General features: G+C 37.3%; 1 protein-coding gene across 4 annotated transcripts in view; it reads right to left on the reverse strand.

Moving 5' to 3' along the window:
• Positions 1-23,206, reverse strand: part of ADAM9 (ADAM metallopeptidase domain 9) — a 92,773-nt gene that overhangs the window by 33,980 nt on the left and 35,587 nt on the right. For all 4 annotated transcript variants that reach the window (XM_055567024.1, XM_055567025.1, XM_055567027.1 and 1 more), the window contains 5 exons: positions 21,744-21,913; positions 18,861-18,942; positions 18,219-18,352; positions 9,590-9,761; positions 468-560 (listed from right to left, as the gene is read on the reverse strand). In XM_055567024.1, coding sequence (XP_055422999.1) covers positions 468-560; positions 9,590-9,761; positions 18,219-18,352; positions 18,861-18,942; positions 21,744-21,913 — 651 coding nt within the window. The remainder of the gene's footprint in view (positions 1-467; positions 561-9,589; positions 9,762-18,218; positions 18,353-18,860; positions 18,943-21,743; positions 21,914-23,206) is intronic.

Here is a 23,206-nt window from a genome sequence, read left to right on the forward strand (position 1 = left end):
TATAAACCTATAGAACTAAATGAATGGAAGAAAATCAATAGTATATTACTGAAAAAAGGACATAGTAAAAATATGTATACCCATGTTTATCCACTTACACACACACACACACACACACATATTCATATTTACATAGGAAAAAGTTACTAAATTAATAAATTATCAACAATGGCTAAATGAAGGGGGTAGAATGATAGAGGGTCTTTCAGTGTCAACTTTCTATTATTGAATTTCTAATGAAAAACAGGTCACTCATAAATCAGAAAAAAAATCTCTTTAGACCATTTGCCATAAAAGAAGATGATACAAAACTGCAAACAAGTATCATAAAATTTTCCATCTAATCATAAAATTAAATTTTCCATCTAAAAACAGTGCTCTCTTACAAATCAGAGAAAACCAATTTTGATACAGGCACATTTTTCCTTTTCCTATTTTTTTTTTCCAAATAGGGAGGAATTCCCTACCCGACAGTCTTGACAACAGGCACCATAAGCACATTCAGCAAATGATTTAAGTTTACAGGTCTTTCCTTCACAGCAAGGGTCCAATTCACATTCCTGAGAAGAGAAAATGACTGTCAATAAAGAAATAAATTATTGCCATCAAGACTCGTTAACAAAATTCTTCCCTTCAACCTATGCTTCTTTCTAACCTGGCTGTAAGAGGTACTCTCTGGAGACAGTCACTTACTATCCTTCTGGATTTACCAGCGACTCTTCAGCTATTATGTAGATCTCAACGTATTTCAAAGGACTGAGAGTATGTGTTTTAGTCTGCTGGGACTACCAGAACAAGATACCATAGACTAATGACTTAAACAAAAGAAATTTATTATGTCACAGCTCTGGAGGCTAGAGACCCAAGATCAAAGTCCTAGCCAATTCAGTTTCTGGCACAGACTCTCATCCTGGCTTGCAGACAGCTGCCTCCTCGCTGTGTGCTCACATGGCCTTTCTTCAGAGCATGTGTCAAGAGACAGGAGCAAGCAAGCTCTTTTTCATAAGAACATTAATCCTACCAGATCAAGACCCACCCTTATGACCTCATTTAATCTTAATTACTTTCCTGGAGGTCCTTTCTCCAAATACAGATATACTTGGGGGTTAGGGTTTCAACACATGGATTTGGGGAACACAAACATTCAGTCTATAACAGTATGTTTAATGATCACAGGAAACTGTGAAAGTAGCTCAGTCGTGTCCAACTCTTTGCGACCCCATGGACTATACGGTCCGTGGAATTCTCCAGATCAGAATGCTGGAGTGGGTAGCCCGTTCCTTCTCCAATTTCCACAGGAAATTAAGCATCCATAAATGCACTTCTCTTCATGCTCAGGGTCTGACTTCTCTGCAGGGTAGGTTTTTACCCATGTGGACATTATACTGCTTGACTTCTCTCACCCTACTTTGGGCCACCATGGCTCTTCACTCCCATCCTCCAACCTCTCACCCAGACACAGCTACTCTCCTATGTTGAAACTAATGTCTTGAAGTCTGAATTGTTTGTGAAAGGAAGGAGAAAGGAGGAGGAGGACAAGGAGGCAAGAAGGAGATAAGGGAAATAAGCTTTAATTATTGAAGAATATTAATTTCCTATGTTACAGAATTCTAGGATGATGTTTTTTTTTCCTTTCAGAACCAGAAATCTGCTGTTCTATTGTATTCTGGCCCCAAAATCAGCCACTACTGATCTATTTGTTTCAGATTTTCTTCTGACTTCTTGCCTTATTTTCTGTTTATCTCAGCACTTTGATTATAATGTACCCACGATCATTCTTTGTAATGATTCTGATTTGGCTTTACTTAGTGTTTTGGAATTGTAACTCAATGTTTTCTGTTAAATATGGGAAATTTTCAGCCATTACTTCTTTGAATACTTTTCTTCTCTCCTTCCTCTCCTCTTGAGATTTCATTTATAATTCCATTAGGCTAGCTGATACTCCTTACATGTCCCTGATATTCTGTTCATTTTTTTTTAATCTTTTCTCTTTTTCCTTTAGATGTGGATTATTTCTTTTGTTCTACTTTATGTTTATTGACTCTTTTTCTGTCATCTTACTCTGCTATTAATTATATCCATGAATCTCACTTATTAAACTTTTTGGTAAGTTCTATAATTTCCATTTGGTTCTTTATTATACATTTCTCTGATGAGATTCATCTCTTACTCATGAAGACCATATTTTTCTTTAATTATCTGATGATAAAGAGTAGAATATAATTCATGGAAGCTTTATTCATAATAGCAAAATACTAGAAACAACCTCGGAGAAGGCAATGGCACCCCACTCCAGTACTCTTGCCTGGAGAATCCCATGGATGGGGAAGCCTGGAGGGCTGCAGTCCATGGGGTCACTAAGAGTCAGGCACGACTGAGCAACTTCACTCTCACTTTTCACTTTCATGCATTGGAGAAGGAAATGGCAACCCACTCCAGTGTTCTTGCCTGGAGAACCCCAGGGACAGGGGAGCCTGATGGGCTGCCGTCTATGGGGTCGCACAGAGTCGGACACGACTGAAGCGACTTAGCAGCAGCAGAAGAAACAACCTAGATATCTTTTAATGGATGAATAGTTTAACAAACTTCAGACAGGCCCTTTGTGCCAGGGGAAATACCAACCTAAACATTACTCCAAATCGCTGAAGTAACATCCATACAGTGGACTGTTACTCCCCAGTAAAAAGTAATGAAACAACAACATAGACTGACCTCAAAAGCATTACGCTTAGCGAGAAAAGTCAGCCTCAAAAGGTTATATGTTGCATGATTCCATTATTATTGCAGTGACAAACATTATTGAAATGGCAAAATGACAGATGGAAGCCAGGGGCAGGGATAAGGGCCAGAGTGAGGGTGGATGTGATTACAGTGAGGTAGCAGGAAGGAGTTCTTTTGTGTTGATGGAATAGTTCTGTTTAATTGAGGTGGTGGTTACATAAATCTCTATATGGCATAAAACTACATAAAAGTACACACACAACTGCAGGTGAAAAATGGTAAAAGCTGAATAAAGTCTGTAAATTATTAATAGTTATGATACCAATGTCAGCATCACTGATATGATATGGCTCTGCTGCTAAGTCACTTCAGTCGTGTCCGACTCTGTGCGACCCCATAGACGGCAGCCCACCAGACTCCCCCGTCCTTGGGATTCTCCAGGCAAGAACACTGGAGTGGGTTGCCATTTCCTTCTCCAATGCATGAGAGTGAAAAGTGAAAGGGAAGTCACTCAGTTGTATCTGACTCTTAGCGACCCCATAGACCGCAGCCTACCAGGCTCCTCTGTCCATTGATTTTCCAGGCAAGAGTACTGGCTCTATCACTAAACAATTTGTCACCCTTTGTGGGAAAGTGGGTGAAAAATACACAGGACTCTTCAGACTGTTTCTGCAACATTCTGTCAGTTTGTAATTATTTCATAATAAAAACCTGAAAATTTGGAAAATTATCTAAAACCATGCACCATACAAAAAAATTAAGTCAAAATGGATCATAAACCTAAATAAATACATTACCTAAAATGACAAAGCTTCCAGGATAAAACATTTGCAATCTTGGATTAGGCAAAGATTTCTTAGATACAACACGAAAAGCACAACCCATTAGGCACAAACTGCCTTCATCAAAATATAAAACTTCTACTCGTCAAAAGATACTGTTAAAGTACTTAAAAGAAAAGAATGGGAGAATATACTTGCAAATCATATATCTGATTAAGTATTTGTTATCTAGAACATAAGAAGTACTCTCAAAATTCAATAATGAGAAAACAACCCAATCTTTAAAGGCAGGAAGGAGTTTGAGAGACATGTCACCAAAAAAGAGATAGAGATGGCAAATAAGTGCATGAAAACATGTTCAACATCACTAGTTATCAGGGAAAAGGAAATTAAAACCTCAGTAAGGCACCACTTCACATCTAACAGAAAAGCCAAAATCGAAAAGACTGACCATATGAGGTGGAAGAAATGACTTAAAAAGAACCAGAACTCAGGTACACTGATTGCAAGAATGTGAAATGCTAAAACCACTTTGGAAAACAGTTTGAAAGTTCCTTGGAAAGTCAAATATACACCCACCATATGTCCCAGTCATTTCACGTCAAGGTATTTACCCAAGAGAAATGAAAACATAAATCTATATAAAGACGTGACCGTGAATGTTCACAGCAGCTTTTGGTGTACAAACAACCCAAATAACCATCAACAGATAGATAAACAGCAGGTAGTATCTCCATACTACTCAATGATGAGCAACAATAAAAAGGAATGAACCACTGACACAGTAGCATTCAACATGGATGAATCTCAAAACAACTATGCTGAGTGAATGAATCTAGATAAGAAGAGTCATTCCATTCACATGAAATTCTAGGAAATGCACACTAATGACAGCAATATCTGTAGTACAATGATAGCAGATCAGTGTTGGCATAAGGAAGATTGGGAAATAATAAGGGGTATGAGACAGGAGACAGGGATCAAGACCATCCCCATGGAAAAGAAATGCAAAAAAGCAAAATGGCTGTCTGAGGAGGCCTTACAAATAGCTGTGAAAAGAAGAGAAGCAAAAAGCAAAGGAGAAAAGGAAAGATATAAGCATCTGAATGCAGAGTTCCAAAGAATAGCAAGAAGAGATAAGAAAGCCTTCCTCAGGGATCAATGAAAAGAAATAGAGGAAAACAACAGAATGGGAAAGACTAGGGATCTCTTCAAGAAAATTAGGGATACCAAGGGGACATTTCATGCAAAGATGAGCTCGATAAAGGACAGAAATGCTATAGACCTAACAGAAGCAGAAGATATTAAGAAGAGATGGCAAGAATACACAGAAGAACTGTACAAAAAAAATCTTCACGACCCAGAGAGTCACGAAGGTGTGATCACTCATCTAGAGCCAGACATCCTGGAATGTGAAGTCAAGCGGGCCTTAGGAAGCATCACTGCGAACAAAGCTAGTGGAGGTGATGGAATTCCAGTTGAGCTATTCCAAATCCTGAAAGATGATGCTGTGAAAGTGCTGCACTCAATAGGCCAGCAAATTTGGAAAACTCAGCAGTGGCCACAGGACTGGAAAAGGTCAGTTTTCATTCCAATCCCAAAGAAAGGCAATGCCAAAGAATGCTCAAACTACTGCACAATTGCACTCATCTCACATACTAGCAAAGTAATGCTCAAAATTCTCCAAGCCAGGCTTCAGCAATATGTGAACTTCCTGATGTTCAAGCTGGTTTTAGAAAAGGCAGAGGAACCAGAGATCAAATTCCCAACATCTGCTGGATCATCAAAAAAGCAAGAGAGTTCCAGAAAAACATCTATTTCTGCTTTATTGACTATGCCAAAGTCTTTGACTATGTGGATCACAAGAAACTGTGGAAAATTCTGAAAGAGATGGGAATACCAGATCACCTGACCTGCCTCTTGAGAAACCTGTATGCAGGTCAGGAAGCAACAGTTAGAACTGGACATGGAACAACAGACTGGTTCCAAATAGGAAAAGGAGTACGTCAAGGCTGTATATTATCACCCTGCTTATTTAACTTCTATGCAGAGTACATCATGAGAAACGCTGGGCTGGAAGAAACACAAGCTGGAATCAAGATTGCCGGGAGAAATATCAATAACCTCAGATATGCAGATGACACCACCCTTATGGCAGAAAGTGAAGAGGACCTACAAAGCCTCTTGATGAAAGTGACAGTGGAGAGTGAAAAAGTTGGCTTAAAGCTCAACATTCAGAAAACGAAGATCATGGCATCCGGTCCCATCACTTTATGGGAAATAGATGGGAAAACAGTGGAAACAGTGTCAGACTTTATTTTGGGGGGCTCCAAAATCACTGCAGATGCTGACTGCGGCCATGAAATTAAAAGATGCTTACTCCTTGGATGGAAAGTTATGACCAACCTGGATAGCATATTCAAAAGCAGAGACATTACTTTGCCAACAAAGGTCCGTCTAGTCAAGGCTATGGTTTTTCCTGTGGTCATGTATGGATGTGAGAGTTGGACTGTGAAGAATTGATGCTTTTGAACTGTGGTGTTGGAGAAGACTCTTGAGAGTCCCTTGGACAGCAAGGAGATCCAACCAGTCCATTCTGAAGGAGATCAGCCCTGGGATTTCTTTGGAAAGAATGATGCTAAAGCTGAAACTCCAGTACTTTGGCCACCTCATGCGAAGAGTTGACTCATTGGAAAAGACTCTGATGCTGGGAGGGATTGGGGGCAGGAGGAGAAGGGGCCGACAGAGGATGAGATGGCTGGATGGCATCACTGACTCGATGGACGTGAGTCTGAGTGAACACCGGAAGTTGGTGATGGACAGGGAGGCCTGGCGTGCTGCAATTCACGTGGTCTCGAAGAGTCGGACACGACTGAGCGACTGAACTGAACTGAACTGAACTAAGAAACAAAGAGTGCACATGCCATGCTGTGTGGCAAAAAGAGAAAGAAAAACTTTTACAAATTTAAAAATTAGAACAAATAAAATAATAAAAATAAATAAATTAAAAATAACAGCAATAATAAATGTTTTAAGGGAGACTTTCCTGGAGGTCCAGTGGTTGAGACTTCCAACACAGGAGGCATGGGTTCCATCCCTGGTCAGGAAACTGAGAATCCACATGCCATGCAGTATGACAAGAAAATCAAAATAAAGATAAAAAATGATAATAATAATTTTTTAAAAGAACGTCTGTGTTTTAAACAGGTGCAGTTCATTGTTGACAAGTGTTCATAATTGCCTGTTTCTTCTTGCTTTGTCTTGACCAAACTTTAGTGAGGCTTCTTTCTTTCCTGTAGACCCTTGAACTCTACTTGTCTGCACAAAATAATATATTTGGTGATACTTGCCCCTCCCCCAAGTACTTGAGGGCAAGTATCCCCACCCCTTATCAGCTTCTCCTGGAAATCACCAGACCACAGGACAACTTCCTATGAGACCTCACTGGGCATTTGCCCCTGCTTATCCAGCTTCCCAGTAAAAGATTCTGCTTATCTACGTTTGCCCCACCTTTACCCTATAAAAGAAAAGTCTTTTTGTTTGATTTTTAGATGCTTCCAGATTTCTGAGATCAGCGTATTCTCCCTGTTACAACAGTCTTTCTTCTGAATAAAGCCTTTTCTTATCTAAGTCCGAATTTGGGGGTTTTTTTACCTTGTATTCAATTATACTTCAGTAAAGTTGTTAATTTTTTTTTTCAAAAATACTATGTAAGACAGACAGATGGCTTCATAAAAGAAAAGAGAATCAGGAAACAGACTATGTATACAGGAATTTTGTTTATGGTGAAAGTACCATTTTAAATGGTTTTGTACTCTCCACATGACAACCTCCCCCCAATTATAGAGCTTATATAAAAAATTTAAATTACAAAAATGCTAGAAAAAAACAATAGAACATAGAGGGGCTATATGATGAAAATCTTGAAACAGGAGTAAAATGTGTACCTTGCTCAGTTACAAAATTATGGCGGGGAGGCAGGCGGGGCACACTAAATGCCATGACATTCTATTGGCAAAAGTACAAACCGACACACCCTCCTTCCACGAAACTTGATAGTCTCTAATAAAATTTAAAAAACATGCTTTTCAATTCAATATTTCTACGTTTATGTAATTATCTTAGACTTCTGTGTGTGTGTGTATATTCATATATATATATGAATATACACACACACACATACCCAGGGCATATACAAGGATATACTGTTCACTACAAAAAAATACTAAGTACAGTGAGTGACTGTCTTTAATGAGAGTATGGTAAAATAAATCATAATATATTCCTTATACTAAAATATTAGTCAACAGATCAAAGGATTATGTGCAAATAACAATGACATAGAAAAAAATCTCCACGATTTATTAATAGAAAAAAATTCTACATAACATACTAAGTCAGATTTCATTTATGTAAAAAAAATAAAATCCTAAAACAAACCCAACTATGATACAAATATACATACTGTACATAAGTCTATAAACACAGAATAAAATCTATAGAGAAACACACTAAACTTATAAGAATAATTACCACAGCAGAGGGAAGTTAAAAAAATCTATGGAAGAAATAAAAGTATGAAGGCAATTTTGCTTGTGCTTACTATTTGAAAGTTCAATACCAAGAAAAATAACTGTGATATTTGAAGGGGAAGAGGTACTTTTTTCTAGAGTAATTTGTAGTACAAAAGTTCAAGAAGCAAATACAGACTATTTCAGTTAGTTTGATAATGAAGTAAACAGGAGAAATCAAAACATATAAAATAATTAAGGAGAATGCCTGGAAAGAAGAGCTTAGTCATCCTAACAGTGTAACATTAATTTAGAGATTAAACATAACATCGTCAGCCTTTATTTTCCTCACTTGAAAATGAGGGTATAAAGAAATAATGAATCTCCAAGGGTTACTGAGAGGATCGTACCATGTAAAACATTAAGCAGAGGTTGCTAACGTGCAGGAATAGTGCAATGACGGTCCATCACAATTTCATCATAAAATACATACTGCTGGGAATTCCTTGGCAGTCTAATGGTTAGAACCCTGTGCTTTTACTACCAAGGGCCCAGGTTTGATCCCTGGTCAGGGAACTAAGATCCTGCACGCCATGTAGCATGGCCCCAAAATAAAACCGAACACACAAAGAAAAACATACTGCCTTTCTACAATGCGAAGTCTTCTGGCAAAAGCCAGGCAGGCACTGTGTGATCAGGCAAGGAAAAAGAAATTCCACTTGTGGAAAAAACTGAGACTATAGTAAAGCTTATACACAACTGAACCAATTCCTTTAAAATTTAAATTTAACTTTTTTTAAATTTTTTAGATGTAATTAAAAATTGTTTTCCTCCTAAGCCTTGTCTAGGCAGTGTTGTGTAGGCCATTTTGACAGGAAAATGGTTGAGATGCAGAACTCTAATAATAAAGATGGGTCCAGACTTACAGCTCTAGGTGTGGTTAACAGGTATGAGAAAGCCAGACAGCAGCAGGTGAACTGAAGGTTAACAGAGGGAGAATGCTAACTTGAGTAGCAAGAACTCTGTTAACCAAGAATTCTGCAGAATGGGCCAGCTTCAATTTATTATTGAAATGAGGTCAACTAAACAAATGTTTCTGCAATAAATGTTTCTGACAGTGACAGAATAGTGAACACTTACAAGTAAAGAGCCAAGTGAAAAACTGAGTCGTTCTTTAAAATAAATAAATGACTCAATAACCATAACAGAAATGGTAGAAGGTAGCAAAAATAGAAAAATAAACACGGCACTTTCCTGGACACCAGAACAGATGACACCATTGGTTATGTTCTAGGAAGGAAGGGATAATTAACCCCCCAGGAACATAGTCCCACAAGCAAAATACCAATCTTCATTTTGCCACTGAATTTTACTTTACCTCCTATGCTCAGTTCAGTTCAGTTGCTCAATCGTGTCTGACTCTTTGCGACCCTATGAATCGCAGCACGCCAGGCCTCCCTATTCCATCACCAACTCCTGTATCCAAACTATGCTACAGTCACGCAAAGTGAGCTATTTTATTTTTTGCAAATCCCAAGGTAACTTTGCAAAGCAAACATCACATATTAAACTGACCTTTGGCGTCCCACAGTCACATTCTTCCCCGGGATCCACCAACTTATTACCACAGGAAGGAGCACTGTAGGCTTCATCAGGCTTTGGAATATTGAGAAGGCAGTTTCCACCTTTATTTAAAGTTAACTTCTCAAAGTCATCTGCACTGCAAGAGCTGAAGTTTTTGGAACCTCTGTAATAAACACAAAGAAAAAGATCTTAAGTCATAGCTTAAAACACTTTGAAAATCTTAAGTCATGTATTCAACCAACAGGAAGTAAATATTTAAAATGGCAGAGGGGGGCTTCCCTGGTGGCTCTGTGGTAAAGAATCTGCCTGCCGATGCATGGGACACAGGTTCGATCCCTGATCTGAGAAGATCCCACATACTGTGGAGCAACTAAGCCCGTGCACCACAACCATTGAGCTTGTGCTCTAGTACCAGGAGGCCGAAACTGCTGAGCCCATGTGCCACAACTAATGAAGCCCACAGGCCTTAAAGCCCGCGCTCCACAACAGGAGAAGCCACCTCAATGAGAAGCGTGTGCATTGGAACTAGAGAGTAGGCCCTGCTCACTACAACCAGAGAAAAGCCCCCACAACAACAAAGACCCAGCACAGCCAAAAATAAACAAATAAATAAAAATTATAAAAAAGAAAGAAACTGACTACTTGCAAAAAAAGAAGTAAATAAAATGGCAGATGGAATTCCCAGAAAGTCCAGTGTTTAGGACTTAACCCTTTCACTTAACACTTTCACTGTAGAGTGCTCAGTTTCAATCCCTGGTGCAGGAACTAAGATCCTGCCAGCTATGTAGTGTGACCAAAAATAAATAAAATGGCAGAAGATACAGAAAATACAAAATCATAAATCTCATCATCTAGAAGAGACCTCAAAAATTGTTGTTGTTGTTCAGTCACTAAGTCGTGTCCAGCTCTATTTGACCCCATGAACTGAAGCATTCCAGACTTCCCTGTCCTTCACTATCTCTCAGAGTTTGCTCAAAAATTATCTAGTCCTATCTACAATTAAGTTTATCTTCCACAGTAAAAGTTCCTTCAAAAACGCAAAGTGAGTTCTGTTTCCCCACCCTCTTGTCACTCTACTGAATGGCGTTCCTGTGCGCCCCTCGCTAACACCAGGAACCCTGTGACACCAATGTGCACACCCAGTGAGGAGGCACACACCACTGTCGCAGGGAAGCAGCAAGCACTGGCACACAATTTCAGCCACAGTTTGAGGTTTAATTGCCTCTGATGGTAATTTCTAAGAATTTAGAAATGGGGGCTTCTAGAAATGGTCCATTTTGAACTATAGATTTATTTTATTGTTGTTTAGTTACTAAGTTGTGTCTTACTCTTTTGCAAGCCCATGGACGCTAGGCCACCAGAATCCTCTGTCCATGGACTTTCCAGGCAAGAATACTGTAGTGGCTTATCATTTCCTCCTCCAGGATATCTTCCCAACCCAGGGACTGAACCTGCATCTCTTGCATTGTTTGCAGGCGGATTCTTTCCACTGAGCCACCAGGGAAGCCCCATGTGATATTTATATAAATACAATTTTGATGTGTTTCTATGTGTTGCTGGAATTCTTTTAATTATTGTTTTACTCAATAACAGCATTTTTAGATAGCCCCATTGGCTATTTTCACTTTGAAGACTAGTGGGAAACACTCATCTATAACAAGAACCTTTGAGAAATCCAAGTCATATTAAAAGTTTATCAGAGGCATTTGGTGCCCTGAAAGAATCTCCTTTTCACTGGTTTGAGCAACGGTGCCAAAAGCAGCCGTGGGGAAGAGAACTGTGTTACATGGTAACGACTGAGAAGACATTCCTATCAATTCCATGTCTTCTGTACATCCAGGGAATCAAAGAAACAGATCCTTTCTTGGGAGACCTTGTCCTCTTGGCAAACTCTTTCCTTGCTAACCAGACCAGAGCCTCCCAGGAAGTATTCAGTCCTGCCACTTGGCTCTTAGGACTGGAAAGCAGTCACACAGTAAGTAAAGACCTAGCACAAGATTTCCCACAACAATGAAAACACTTGTTTTCCATATTCTTCTTTTTCTTGCTACTCTCTGCTTAAGAACATTGTGAGGAGAAGGAGTCCTTTTGAACAATGTCTGTTCCTTCAACAAATATTTGTGGAACATCTATTATGTACAAGACACTCTTCTTTGTGCAAGGGAAAAAACAGTAAACAAAACAGACCAAAAATAAAATCCCCACCACTGTGAAGGTGACATTCTACTGAGTGAGACAGACTATAAACACAATGGATAAATAAATTCAATAATACATTAGAAGATATGTGCCGTGCCGCCGGGGGAAAAGGTGAGGAGGTAAAGAGGGTGACCTTTGCTGGGGGCAGAGTGATCAGAGTAGAGTTTTTCAAAGAGCTGTCAGAACAAGTGCTTCAAACACTGGGACAACTGAATGAAAACTAGCTTTTGGGGTGAAGAACATTAGAGGGAGAAGAAATAGCAAGTGCAAAAGCCCTAAGGGAGAAGTCTGCCTGCTATGCTCAAGGATCAAATAAGGAAGCCAGTAGGGTTGGAGTGGAGTAAGGCAGTGAGGGTACAATCAGAAAGGTGGGGAGAGGCCATTGCATGCATCTGACTTTTTACGATGAGTGAAAAGGCAGGGGAGTGACACAATGAGAAGCATGAAGCAGGAACCACATGATCTGATTTATGTCTTAATAAGATCACCAGGTTGGCTATGCTAGGCAGGAAAATCTCATAGGAGGCAGCAACTAGAAAGAAGGCATTATTACTAATTGACACAGAGAAGATGGGGGCGGAGCAGGTTTTAAAAGCAACAAGAGTTTGAGTCCAACGGATGTCAAGTGGAAATGTCAAACTAGAGCATAAGATAATTATCTGATAAACAAGCAAATCGTTTTTTAATTTCTTATTACTTTTATTTCCTATTATTATTCTTTATACGGTTAATACAAGTGCCTGCAACAATGTATATTCTTACATTCTTCAATAATCTAAGAATATATTAATTAGCTAATAGTCACAGGAATTGTGCATACATGTGTGTATTTCCTATACTTGAGTCCCTAATTTTAATCTACAGAGTGCACCACTTCTAAACAGATTATTCTTGAAATAAACTTGTTATTCAGTCCTTGGGACACATTTTCTCATAGAAACAATGTTTTATTTGTGTGATTCTAAAGCAATCTACAAAAAAATCTGTTTCACACACAAGGAAGTTGACTACAGTACTGAGAAGGATCACAAAATCTTCACCACTTCTTATGAAGCTTAGTAAACCAAGATAACAACAAACATCTCCATGTTGGCCTTCACAAACACTTTGGATGATAAAACAAACATATTCTTTTCCCTAGTCATCCTTGGCCATCACCAACATAATAAGAAGGATGAGCTTCCTCTTTTCTTGGCTTGAATACCAATTAAAGCATTCCTACTCTCTATCTATCACCTCTGGGTACTAAGATATTAATCTACAGCATCTCTACATTTCTTCCATCACATTGAAGTGAGTTTTATAAAACTGATGCAAAAGAAGGTAAAAGGAATGGAAGTGGTCTATCAGGATATGACCCACAAAAATCAACTATCATTTAGAACATTCTCTGTATGACTAATCTGGAAATAACCAGAACATAATTCCACCACTACCATCCTAATCCCCGTAGCCTAGGAATAGGAAGTCCTAAGAAAGAATTCTAAGTGATGGCACTCAGATTTTTTTTTTTTTTTTCCAGAGCAATCTGGAGACTTCCCTGTCAGTCCAGTGGTTAAGACTTTGCATTTCCAATGCAGGGGACATGGGTTTGATCCCTGGTCAGGGAACTAAGATCTCACATGTCACACAGTGTGGACAGAAAAAAACAAAATTTTTTTAATTAAAAAAAAAAAAGAGCACTCTGATTATGGAGGCTGTCTGATAATACTGAAGGCAGAGTTAAGGAAGACCTGTCTCTAGAAAAGACACCTCCCAGGAAGACCACCACTCATACGGCCAGGCATCTAAGAGTAGTGTGTAAGGAGAATACTACCAAGTCCCTCAAACATCTTAAATAATAAAAATTACATTACAAAGTTAGATTATCTACCTTTTAAACAGAGGTGGCTTCAACTGATTATCTGGGAAAACTCTAGCATCAAAAATAAAGGCCTATGTTAAGACAACTGTACTCCAACATAAAATAAAAATAAATTTAAAAAAATTTTAAATAAAAAAATTTTATAAGGCCCAACTTCTAACGGTCAACTGCTGCTGCTGCTGCTGCATCGTTTCAGTCGTGTCCGACTCTGTGCAGCCCCACAGATGGCAGCCCACCAGGCTCCCCGTCCCTGGGATTCTCCAGGCAAGAACACTGGAGTGGGTTGCCATTTCCTTCTCCAAGGCATGAGAGTGAAAAGTGAAAGTGAAGTCGCTCAGTCGTGTCCAACTCTTAGTGACCCCATGGACTGCAGCCCACCAGGCTCCTCCATCCATGGGATTTTCCAGGCAAGAGTACTGGAGTGGGGTGCCATTGCCTTCTCCAACAGTCAACTAATGTTCATTAAATAGCATAGGAAGTAGAAGGTGGGAAATCTGTCCTCAAAAAGGAGATTTAATACACTAAGGATAACATAATCTTACTTCTCAAATTATTCTTACAAAAACCTGTTCAAATACAATGTCCAATGCATTATCAAAACATAACACAAAGACACAAGATATTATGAGAACAACTATAAAAAAAATGAAAAGACACTATGAGAAAAAAAAACAGATAAACTCAATAAAGTCTCCAGATACTAGAATTATCAAACAATAACCACCCAAAAAGAAAATCTCTGCATGCTTTGGCCAGAGATAAAAATGAGAAGCTTGAAAATTTGGGCAGGGAACTAAAATCCACAGTCATAACACAGCAAATTTGATGTGTTTTTCTAAAATATATTCTTTAAACATTTAAAATACCCTGAATTCATCTTACAATTTGTATTAATTTAATTGGCATTTTTCATTCTAAGTGGTATGCTGTAAGGGTATCATAATCAATGGCATCTACATTTGCATAATATAGTACATTAGTAATCATTTTAAATATAAGCAGATTAAATGATTCAATTAAGAGACAAATATTTCCAGGCTGGTTTATAAAACAAAACCTACATGTAGGTTGTTTAGAAGCATATATCTAAAACATAAGAATAAAGAAAAGTTCAAAGTAAAGGAACAGAAAATATATACTACCTCAACCAAAAAAGAAAATCTGTGGAAGGTATATTAGTATCAGGCAAAATTGACAGTCCTATCTAATGCAATAAAAAAGGAAATGAAAGACATACATATTAGGAAAGAAACAAAACTGCCTTTGTGGATTTCTTTCTGTGGTTGGATTGCCACAGCTCATGCCTAGACCCATGCCAAGTGTCATACCAGCCCCTCTTGCCCAAATACTACTCCCCTCTGGGCAGAGGGTACTGGTGCTGAGATGGGGGGATAGCACACATGTAAAGGGAACAAAGCGGGCTAAGACCCAACCCTCAGAGCTTGTACTCTGGCAACTTGGGACCAAACCCCACCTCCAATAAGGCAATATTGGCCACTGAGCAGAGAGGAAGTGCCATCAAATAAATACCCAGCTCTAGCTCCAGAACCCCAATCTTCTGTCCCAATCCCCTACTGAGGTGATAGCTATCAGCATACCCTGAGGAAAGATAAGATTTGTATTCATGACAAATCCAGCTCTTCCACAAAAATACAAATGACCTAATTTTTTTAACTGGGTCACACATCACATTAACAAATTGAAGAATAAAAACCATATGATCATTTCCATAGATGCAGGAAAAGCTTTTGATAAAATTCAATATCTATTTATGACAAAAACTCTTCAGAAAGTGGGCAAAGAGGGAATATACTTCAACATAATAAAGGCCATATTATGATAAATTCACAGCTAGCATCCCAATAGTGAAAACTTGAAAGCATTTTCTGTAAGCTCAGGAACAAAACAAGGATGCCCACTCTCACCACTTTCATTCAACATAGTTTTGGAAATCCTAGCCATAGCAATCAGAGAAGAAAAAGAAGTAAAAGGAATTCAAATTGAAAGAGAAGTAAAACTGTCACTCTTTGCAAATGACATGATTCTATAAACAGAAAATCCTAAAGACACTACCAGAAAATTACAAGAGCTCATCAATGAATTTGGTAAAGTTGCTAGATACAAAATTAATGCACATAAATCTGTTGCATTTCTATATACTAACAACAAAATATCAGAAAATGAAATTAAGTGAACAATCTCACTTACTATCTCATCAAAAAGAATAAAATATCTAGGAATAAGTCTACCTAAAAAGGCAAAAGACCTGTACCCTGAAAATAAGACACTGATGAAAGAAATTGAAGATGACAAAAACAAATGGAAAGATATACCACATTCTTGGATTGGAAGAATCAGTATTGTTAAAAATGACCATATTCCCCAAAGCAATCTACAGATTCAATGCAATTCCTATCAAATGATCAATGGCATTTTTCATAGAACTGGAACAAAAAAAAATTTTAACTTGTATGAAAACACAAAGACCCCAAATAGCCAAAACAATCTTGAGAAAGAAGGATAGAGCTGGAGGAATCACACAGCCTGGCTTCAGACTATGCTACAAGGCTACAGTCATCAAAACAGTATGGTACTGACAAAAAAAAACAGACATATAGATCAGTGGAAGAGGATAGAAAGTCACAAAAATAAGCCCACACAGTTATGGTCAATTAATATATGATAAAGGAGGCAAGAATATACAATGGATAAAAGACAGTCTTTTCAATAAATGGTGCTGGGAAAACTGGACAGCTATATGTAAAAGAATGAAATTAGAACATTCTCTAACACCAAAAATAAAGTCAAAATGGATTAAAAACCTAAATGTAAAACCAGATACTCTTAGTGGAAAACAGAACAGAACACTTGTTGACATAAATTGCAGCAATGTTTTTTGGATTCCTCTTCTAGGGTTATAGAATAAAAACAAAAAATAAACAAAAGTAGGACTTAATAATCTTTAAAGTTTCTGCACAGAAAAGGAAACCATAAACAAAACAAAAAGACAACCTACAGACTGGAAGAAAATATTTGCAAATGATGCAACCAACAAGGGATTACTTTCCAAAACATACAAAGAGCCCATACAGCTTAACATTAAAAAAAAAAAAGAAACGCCTAATCAAAAAATGAGCAGAGGACTTAAAATAGATATTTCTCCAAAGAAGACACACAGATCACCAACAGGCACATGGAAAGATGCTATATTGCTAAATATTAGAGAGATACAAATCAAAACTACAATGAGTCATACCAGTCAGAATGGCAATCATTAAAAAGTCTACAAATAATAAACACCGGAGAGGGTGTGAACAAAAAGAAACTCTCTAATACTGTTGGTGGGAATGTAAATTGGTGCAACCATTATGAAAAACAATGTGAGGATTCCTTAAAAACCTAAAAATAGAGCTCCCATAGGATCCTGCAATCAATCCCACTCCTGGATGTATATCTGGAGAAAACTCTTAATTCAAAAAGATACATGCATTCCAATTTTCATAGCAACACTATTTACAACAGCCAAGACATGTAAGCAATCTAAATACTCACCGACAGATAAATGGATAAAGATGTGCCGTGTGTGTGTATGTATTTATGTGGTATGTATATATGTATATAATGGAATACCATGAGCCCATAAGAAAAAATGAAATAATGCCATTTGCTGCAACATAGATGGACCTAGAGATTATCATATTCAGTGATGTAAGTTAGACAGAGAAAGACAAATATCATATATCACATTTATGTGAAATCTAAAAAAAATGATACAAATGAACTTATTTATAAAACAGAAACAGATTCACAGACAGAAAGCAAATTTATAGTTACCAAAGGGGAAAGGCAGAGGGGAGAAATAAATTAGGAATTTGGAATTAACATATATACACTCTTATATATAACACAGGTAAACAACAAAGACCTAGTGTATAGCACAGGGAGCCATATTCAGTACCTTGCAATAATTCATAATGGAAAAGAATCAGAAAAAGAATGTGTGTGTGTGTGTGTGTGTGTGTGCATAGAGCTTCCTAGGTGGTTCAGTAGTAAAGAATTCACCTGCCAATGTAGGTAAACACAGGAAATGTGGGTTAGATCCCTAACTCAGCATGATCCCTGAGAAGGAAATGGTAACTCACTCCAGTATTCTTGCCTGGAAAATCTCATGGACAGAGGATCCTAGTGGGCTAAGTCCAGGGGGTCGCAGAGTTGGCCACTACTGAGGGACTGAGCATACACACACATATACGCATGTATCTACAAGTGAATCACTCTGCTGTTCTCTTGAAGTTAACACATTATATTAACTATACTTCAAATTAAATTAATTTAAATGAGATGAATTAATCAATAATTAGAGTAGGGTTCTTATATCATTCAGATGAAAGAAAATTTATACTGATGCTTTACAGAACATGGAAAATGATTTCCTCCCAGAAATTTGAGTACTGATGAGCAATACATTCATTGTTTATTTTTAGCATTAAACAAATGTTCAATAAATGGTTTTAAAAAAGAAAAAGGAAGAAGAATAAAAAGAATTCAGTTACTCACGATGCTCCTGAATTCATGATGCAGCTCTTTACAGGACAGTGACAACCTCTCCCATCATCATGACTCATTCCAAGGTTATGACCCAACTCATGAGCAACAATGGATGCAAATTTCTCCACTGGGATCTGCCCAAACTGTCCAAACACAGGAAGGTATTAATTAAGTTTCTGAGCAAAAAGGATTATTTTTTTGTTTGCTTCTAAAATTACTTTTTCACAAAAGGAGATTCACCACTACAATGTTGACAGCTGACATGATAAAGCAAGCAACCAACATCAGACTGTAAACACTGCAGTCTAGTAAGAAACTGGTGTGACTTAACATACTGATGATGGAGATCGACCATTTAAGCAACAGATCAGGAGTGTCAATAGATCATTCATGGTGGTTGATGGGAAAACAAGCTCATGGTTCTAACTTAATTTCCTCAGATGGAGTCTCTGTTCCTTAATTCATAAAAAGTGAGGCATTAATGATCACATAATAAGTATTAGAAAACTTAATCCAGTCTCTAGGGCAAGAACAGATCTTCTATGGCCCTTATAACACTCAAAATATTGTTGTAAGGACTAGGAGAGGAAATAAACGATTGCTGGACATTTCATAATGCAAACATACAAAGATGTCAAGAAGAAAACATACCACGTTAATCCCACCCGCATGGCTTCTTGAACAGACTGTCCCCACAAACGCCATTCCCGCAGTCCCACCAAACCCTCTTTTCCTAAATGAAGAGAACAGGGAAAAGTTATAAAATGTACTTGAGGAGAAAAAAGGTACACGTTGCTCCTATTTCTTTGGGTAATCTTAAACTAACTGGTAAATCTATAAAAACTGGGAGAAAAATAACAAAGATAAATAGCACTTTAAAAATCAGAGTTCAATTAAAGCCTTATCTTTTTTTTATCTTCAGAGAGTGAAAGTTGACATCACAAGTTCATTTTTCAGACAAATGAAGATATACATTAGATATATCAAACCAACTTGTTTTCTACCTTTTAGATGAAAAACCTTCCTAAAATGCATTATATTTATTTATTCAAAAATTCTAGTGAAAAGAGACAGATAACAAACTCAATGGCATATTCATACAGGAGGCTGCGAGGAGGGAGCACAGAGAACAGAAGAGTCAGGATGGTCTCCAGGTTACTCCTTGAACATCGGGAACACACCTGTATCTCAGGACCTGGTCCCTGTGCCTTCCACAATATACACCCATAACACTCCCTCACCTCCTTCAGGTCTTTACACAAAGCTCATCTCTTCACTGAGGCCTTCCTCACCATGCTATTTAAAATTTCAACCTCACTCCTCCAATATTTCTACCTCTACCCTCTCAGCTTTATTTTTCCTCTTTACCATTTATCATTATTTAGCACACTATAAGCTGTTAGGGTAAAACCCAAACAAAATTTTTGGCTGACCCAATATATATACTTATTTATCTTACAAGATAAATCTCCTTCAACACAGTATGAATTCCATGAGAGCAAGAATTGTCTCTTTTGTTCACTGCCATAAGCAAGGGCCTAGGCTATACACATAACAAACATCTTTTAAATGAATGAATTAACCATTCTCTGGGACACCTGACCAGCCAGGACAAGAGGCTGATACTGACATAAGGGGATTGCTATGGAAACATTTTAGCCAGATCACCCTGTAGTGAGCCGCATTTATGTCCTCAATGCTTCAAAAAAGGCTTTTTAGTATCCCATTCCCAACTACAACCAATCAGGGATTATCAGATACCTGAGAAACACCTTTAACATGGCAGTCGAAGACCAAACAGAGAGAGACAGCTTGGTAGGTGTGGCTGGGCAAAGCACAGGGAGTGCTTGTTGTCCGTTCCTTTTGGTCTTTTGTGAACAAAAAGGCATACTCACTGTCGGGCTTTGAGGACACTTCTGGGTACAATTTTACTAAAAATTTATTGAAATGTCGGGATCAAGCTTTTGTGGTTATGGGGTCATAAAAATCCATGTAGGCATTCTCAGTGCCTTACTCTAAATTAACTCATATGACAAAAAAAATAAAATAAAATCAAGGGAAATTTCACCTCAGAAAAAATTATTTTAGGTACCATTCAACACTGAAGGAGGGAAAAATTATTACATAAAATATTTTTTGGCAAAAAGTCAGCCTATCAACCAGAAAATTTCTAAGAAGAATAAAAATTTTTTTATATTTTAAGTGAGGGTTTTGCTATAAGCTTTTGGAATATATCTGTATTAACTAATCATATAAGCTTAAGTTTTATTATAGTACCATGAAAATGCTATGTAGAAAAAAGAAAAATGTTTAAAATATATCAGAAGGATGGCAAAGAGACTTTAAAAACACTATTATATCCATGAAATAAGAATTTGACTAAATAAAAATTTTAAGGGAAACAAAAACAGCTATTAAGCATTAAAAATAAGACAGCTGAAATGAGAAACACAATAAAAACCTTAGAAGGTAAATTTAAGTAAATATCCCAGAAAATAGAACAAAAAGACAATGAGAAGAAAGGAAACAAAAGATAAAAAATTAGAGGACAACCACAAGAAACTCAACAGCTGAGTAAAAGGAATCCTTGAAGGAATGAAGAATAAAAATAAAGAGGATGAAATCACCTACAAAATAATTTGAGAAAAATTCCTAGAACTACATTTTCAAGACTGAAATTACCCACTAAGAACACAGCACAAGGAGTGATAGAAGACCTACACCAAAGCATATCATCAAGAAAATTTAGAGGTCTGGGAACCTCTAGAGAAGATCCTACAAGTTCCCAGAAAGGAAGGAAAAAAAAAAAAAAGGCATATACTAAAAAACAGGAAACAGAATGCATTAAAGTTTCTCAGTGAAGTTGTACTGAGATAGAATTTATGTACAAAAAAATTCACCCATTCTAAAGTGATTTTTTAAAAAAAAGAATGAATTAAGGCTTCTCAACAGTAATTTGGAAGTCAAAAGACCAATGGCCATGCCTTCAAAATTCTGAAGGAAAAAGATTTCATGCCAAAAATGTTAGACCTGACAAAATAACCTAAAATGTATAAAACAAATGAAAAAGCACAGCCCTGAAACAATGAATTACTTAAGCACTAGGATAATCAGAGGTCAAATTGAGATAATTTTTTTGAATTAAAGTATAGTTGATTTATAATATTTTGTTTCTGGTGTACCAGAGATAATTTTTAAATTCTGTTTTGAGATTGTAAAGCACATTTCTGACATGAACGAGGTCAGAACTTTTTTCTTTCAATATATCCTTTCACAAGAAGAAACTAGAAAACACGCCATACTAAAATAAGGAAGTATACCTGGGAAAGAGGAAGAGGACGTGGGATAAAGATCACAAGAGATCCAACAGACAGGTCTTATTAGAACACTGCACTCATTCTACAAATCAAACTTTTTCCTCATTTAAATGAATGCTCAAAAACTTTAAGAGAATATGATTGCAAAAAAAAGAAAAAAGCAAAAATTATTATTCTGACCATATCATAAAGAGTACCTTTAAAAAAAATCACTTACAGAATTAGCTGTGCACTGTCATGTCTCCGACGTGTTATAAGAAACTTTTCCCGCCACTGTACAAAGTTCGACAACACGTCGCCAGCACCTCCAGCCATACTGATCAGATTTTCATTTGTCCAAATCTCAAGCCCAACTAGCACAATTCGAATATTTAACATAATGTACATCTGGGAAGAAAAAAATAAAAATATACAAAATTTATTAAAGAATATGAAAACAATTCCTGGGTATATATCTGAGAAAAACAAAACACTAATTTGAAAAGATATATTTAACCCAATGTTCACAGCAACATTATTTACAATAGCCAGGATTTGGAAGCAACTTAAGTGTCTGTCAACAGATGACTGGGTTCACACAAACACACACAAATGGACTATTACTCAAGCATAAAAATGAAATTTTGCCATTTACAACAGCATGGATGGACTTGGAGGGTATTATGCTTAGTGCAATAAGTCAGAGAGAGAAAGACAAATACAGTATGGTGTCACTTATAGGAGGGCTTCCCTGGTAGCTCAGTGATAAAGAATCTCCCTGCCACTGTAGGAGACGTGAGCCAGGAAGATCCCCTGAAGAAGGATATGGCAACCCACTCCAGTATTCTTGCCTGGGAAATCCCATGGACAGGGAAGCCTAGCAGGCTACGGTCCATGGGGTTGCAAAGAGGTGGACACGACTTAGTGACTAAATAACAACATCATCACTTCTTGGTGGAATCTAAAAAAAATACAACAAACTAGTGAATGTAACAAAAGAGAAACAGATTCATAGATACAGAAAACAAACTAGTGCTTACCAGTGGGGAGAAGGAAGGGAGGGTGTACAGGATTAAGAAATACAAACTATCAGTTACAAGGATATACAAGCATATACTGTACAACACAGGGAATAATAGCCAATATTTTATTGGGTTGGCCAAAAAGCTCTGTCAGGTGTTTCATAAACAGGTATGAAAAAACCCAACTGAACCTTTTGGCCAACTCAATGTAGTAACTATAAATGGAGTTTAACCTTTAAAAATTGTGAATCACTACATTGTACCCTGTAATATATATAATACTGTATATCAACTACACTTCAATAAAAGTAATATAATAAAGAATATGAGAATATCTTTGAACTTATAATTAAGTAACATACTTACTTAAAAATAGGATTCCTCTTTATCAAAAATGTTTCCTTCAATATAATGGAACTCTAACTTTTCAAGGGTCTGAGTTTCCTCAGTCATAAAACAAAAGTAACAAAGGTTTGAAATCCTTTTTATCTTCCCTTCCAAAAGCTGACAAACTCTGGATATTTAGTTTTTGGTATTTTGGTTCCAAACCTTTCCCTAAGTACTCTTGCCTGGAAAATCCCATGGACGGAGGAGCCTGGTAGGCTGCAGTCCATGGGGTCGCTGGGAGTCGGACACGGCTGAGCAACTTCACTTTCACTTTTCACTCTCATGCCTTGGA

Source organism: Bubalus kerabau, chromosome 2, assembly GCF_029407905.1.
Source record: "Bubalus kerabau isolate K-KA32 ecotype Philippines breed swamp buffalo chromosome 2, PCC_UOA_SB_1v2, whole genome shotgun sequence".
Lineage (NCBI taxonomy): Eukaryota > Metazoa > Chordata > Mammalia > Artiodactyla > Bovidae > Bubalus > Bubalus kerabau.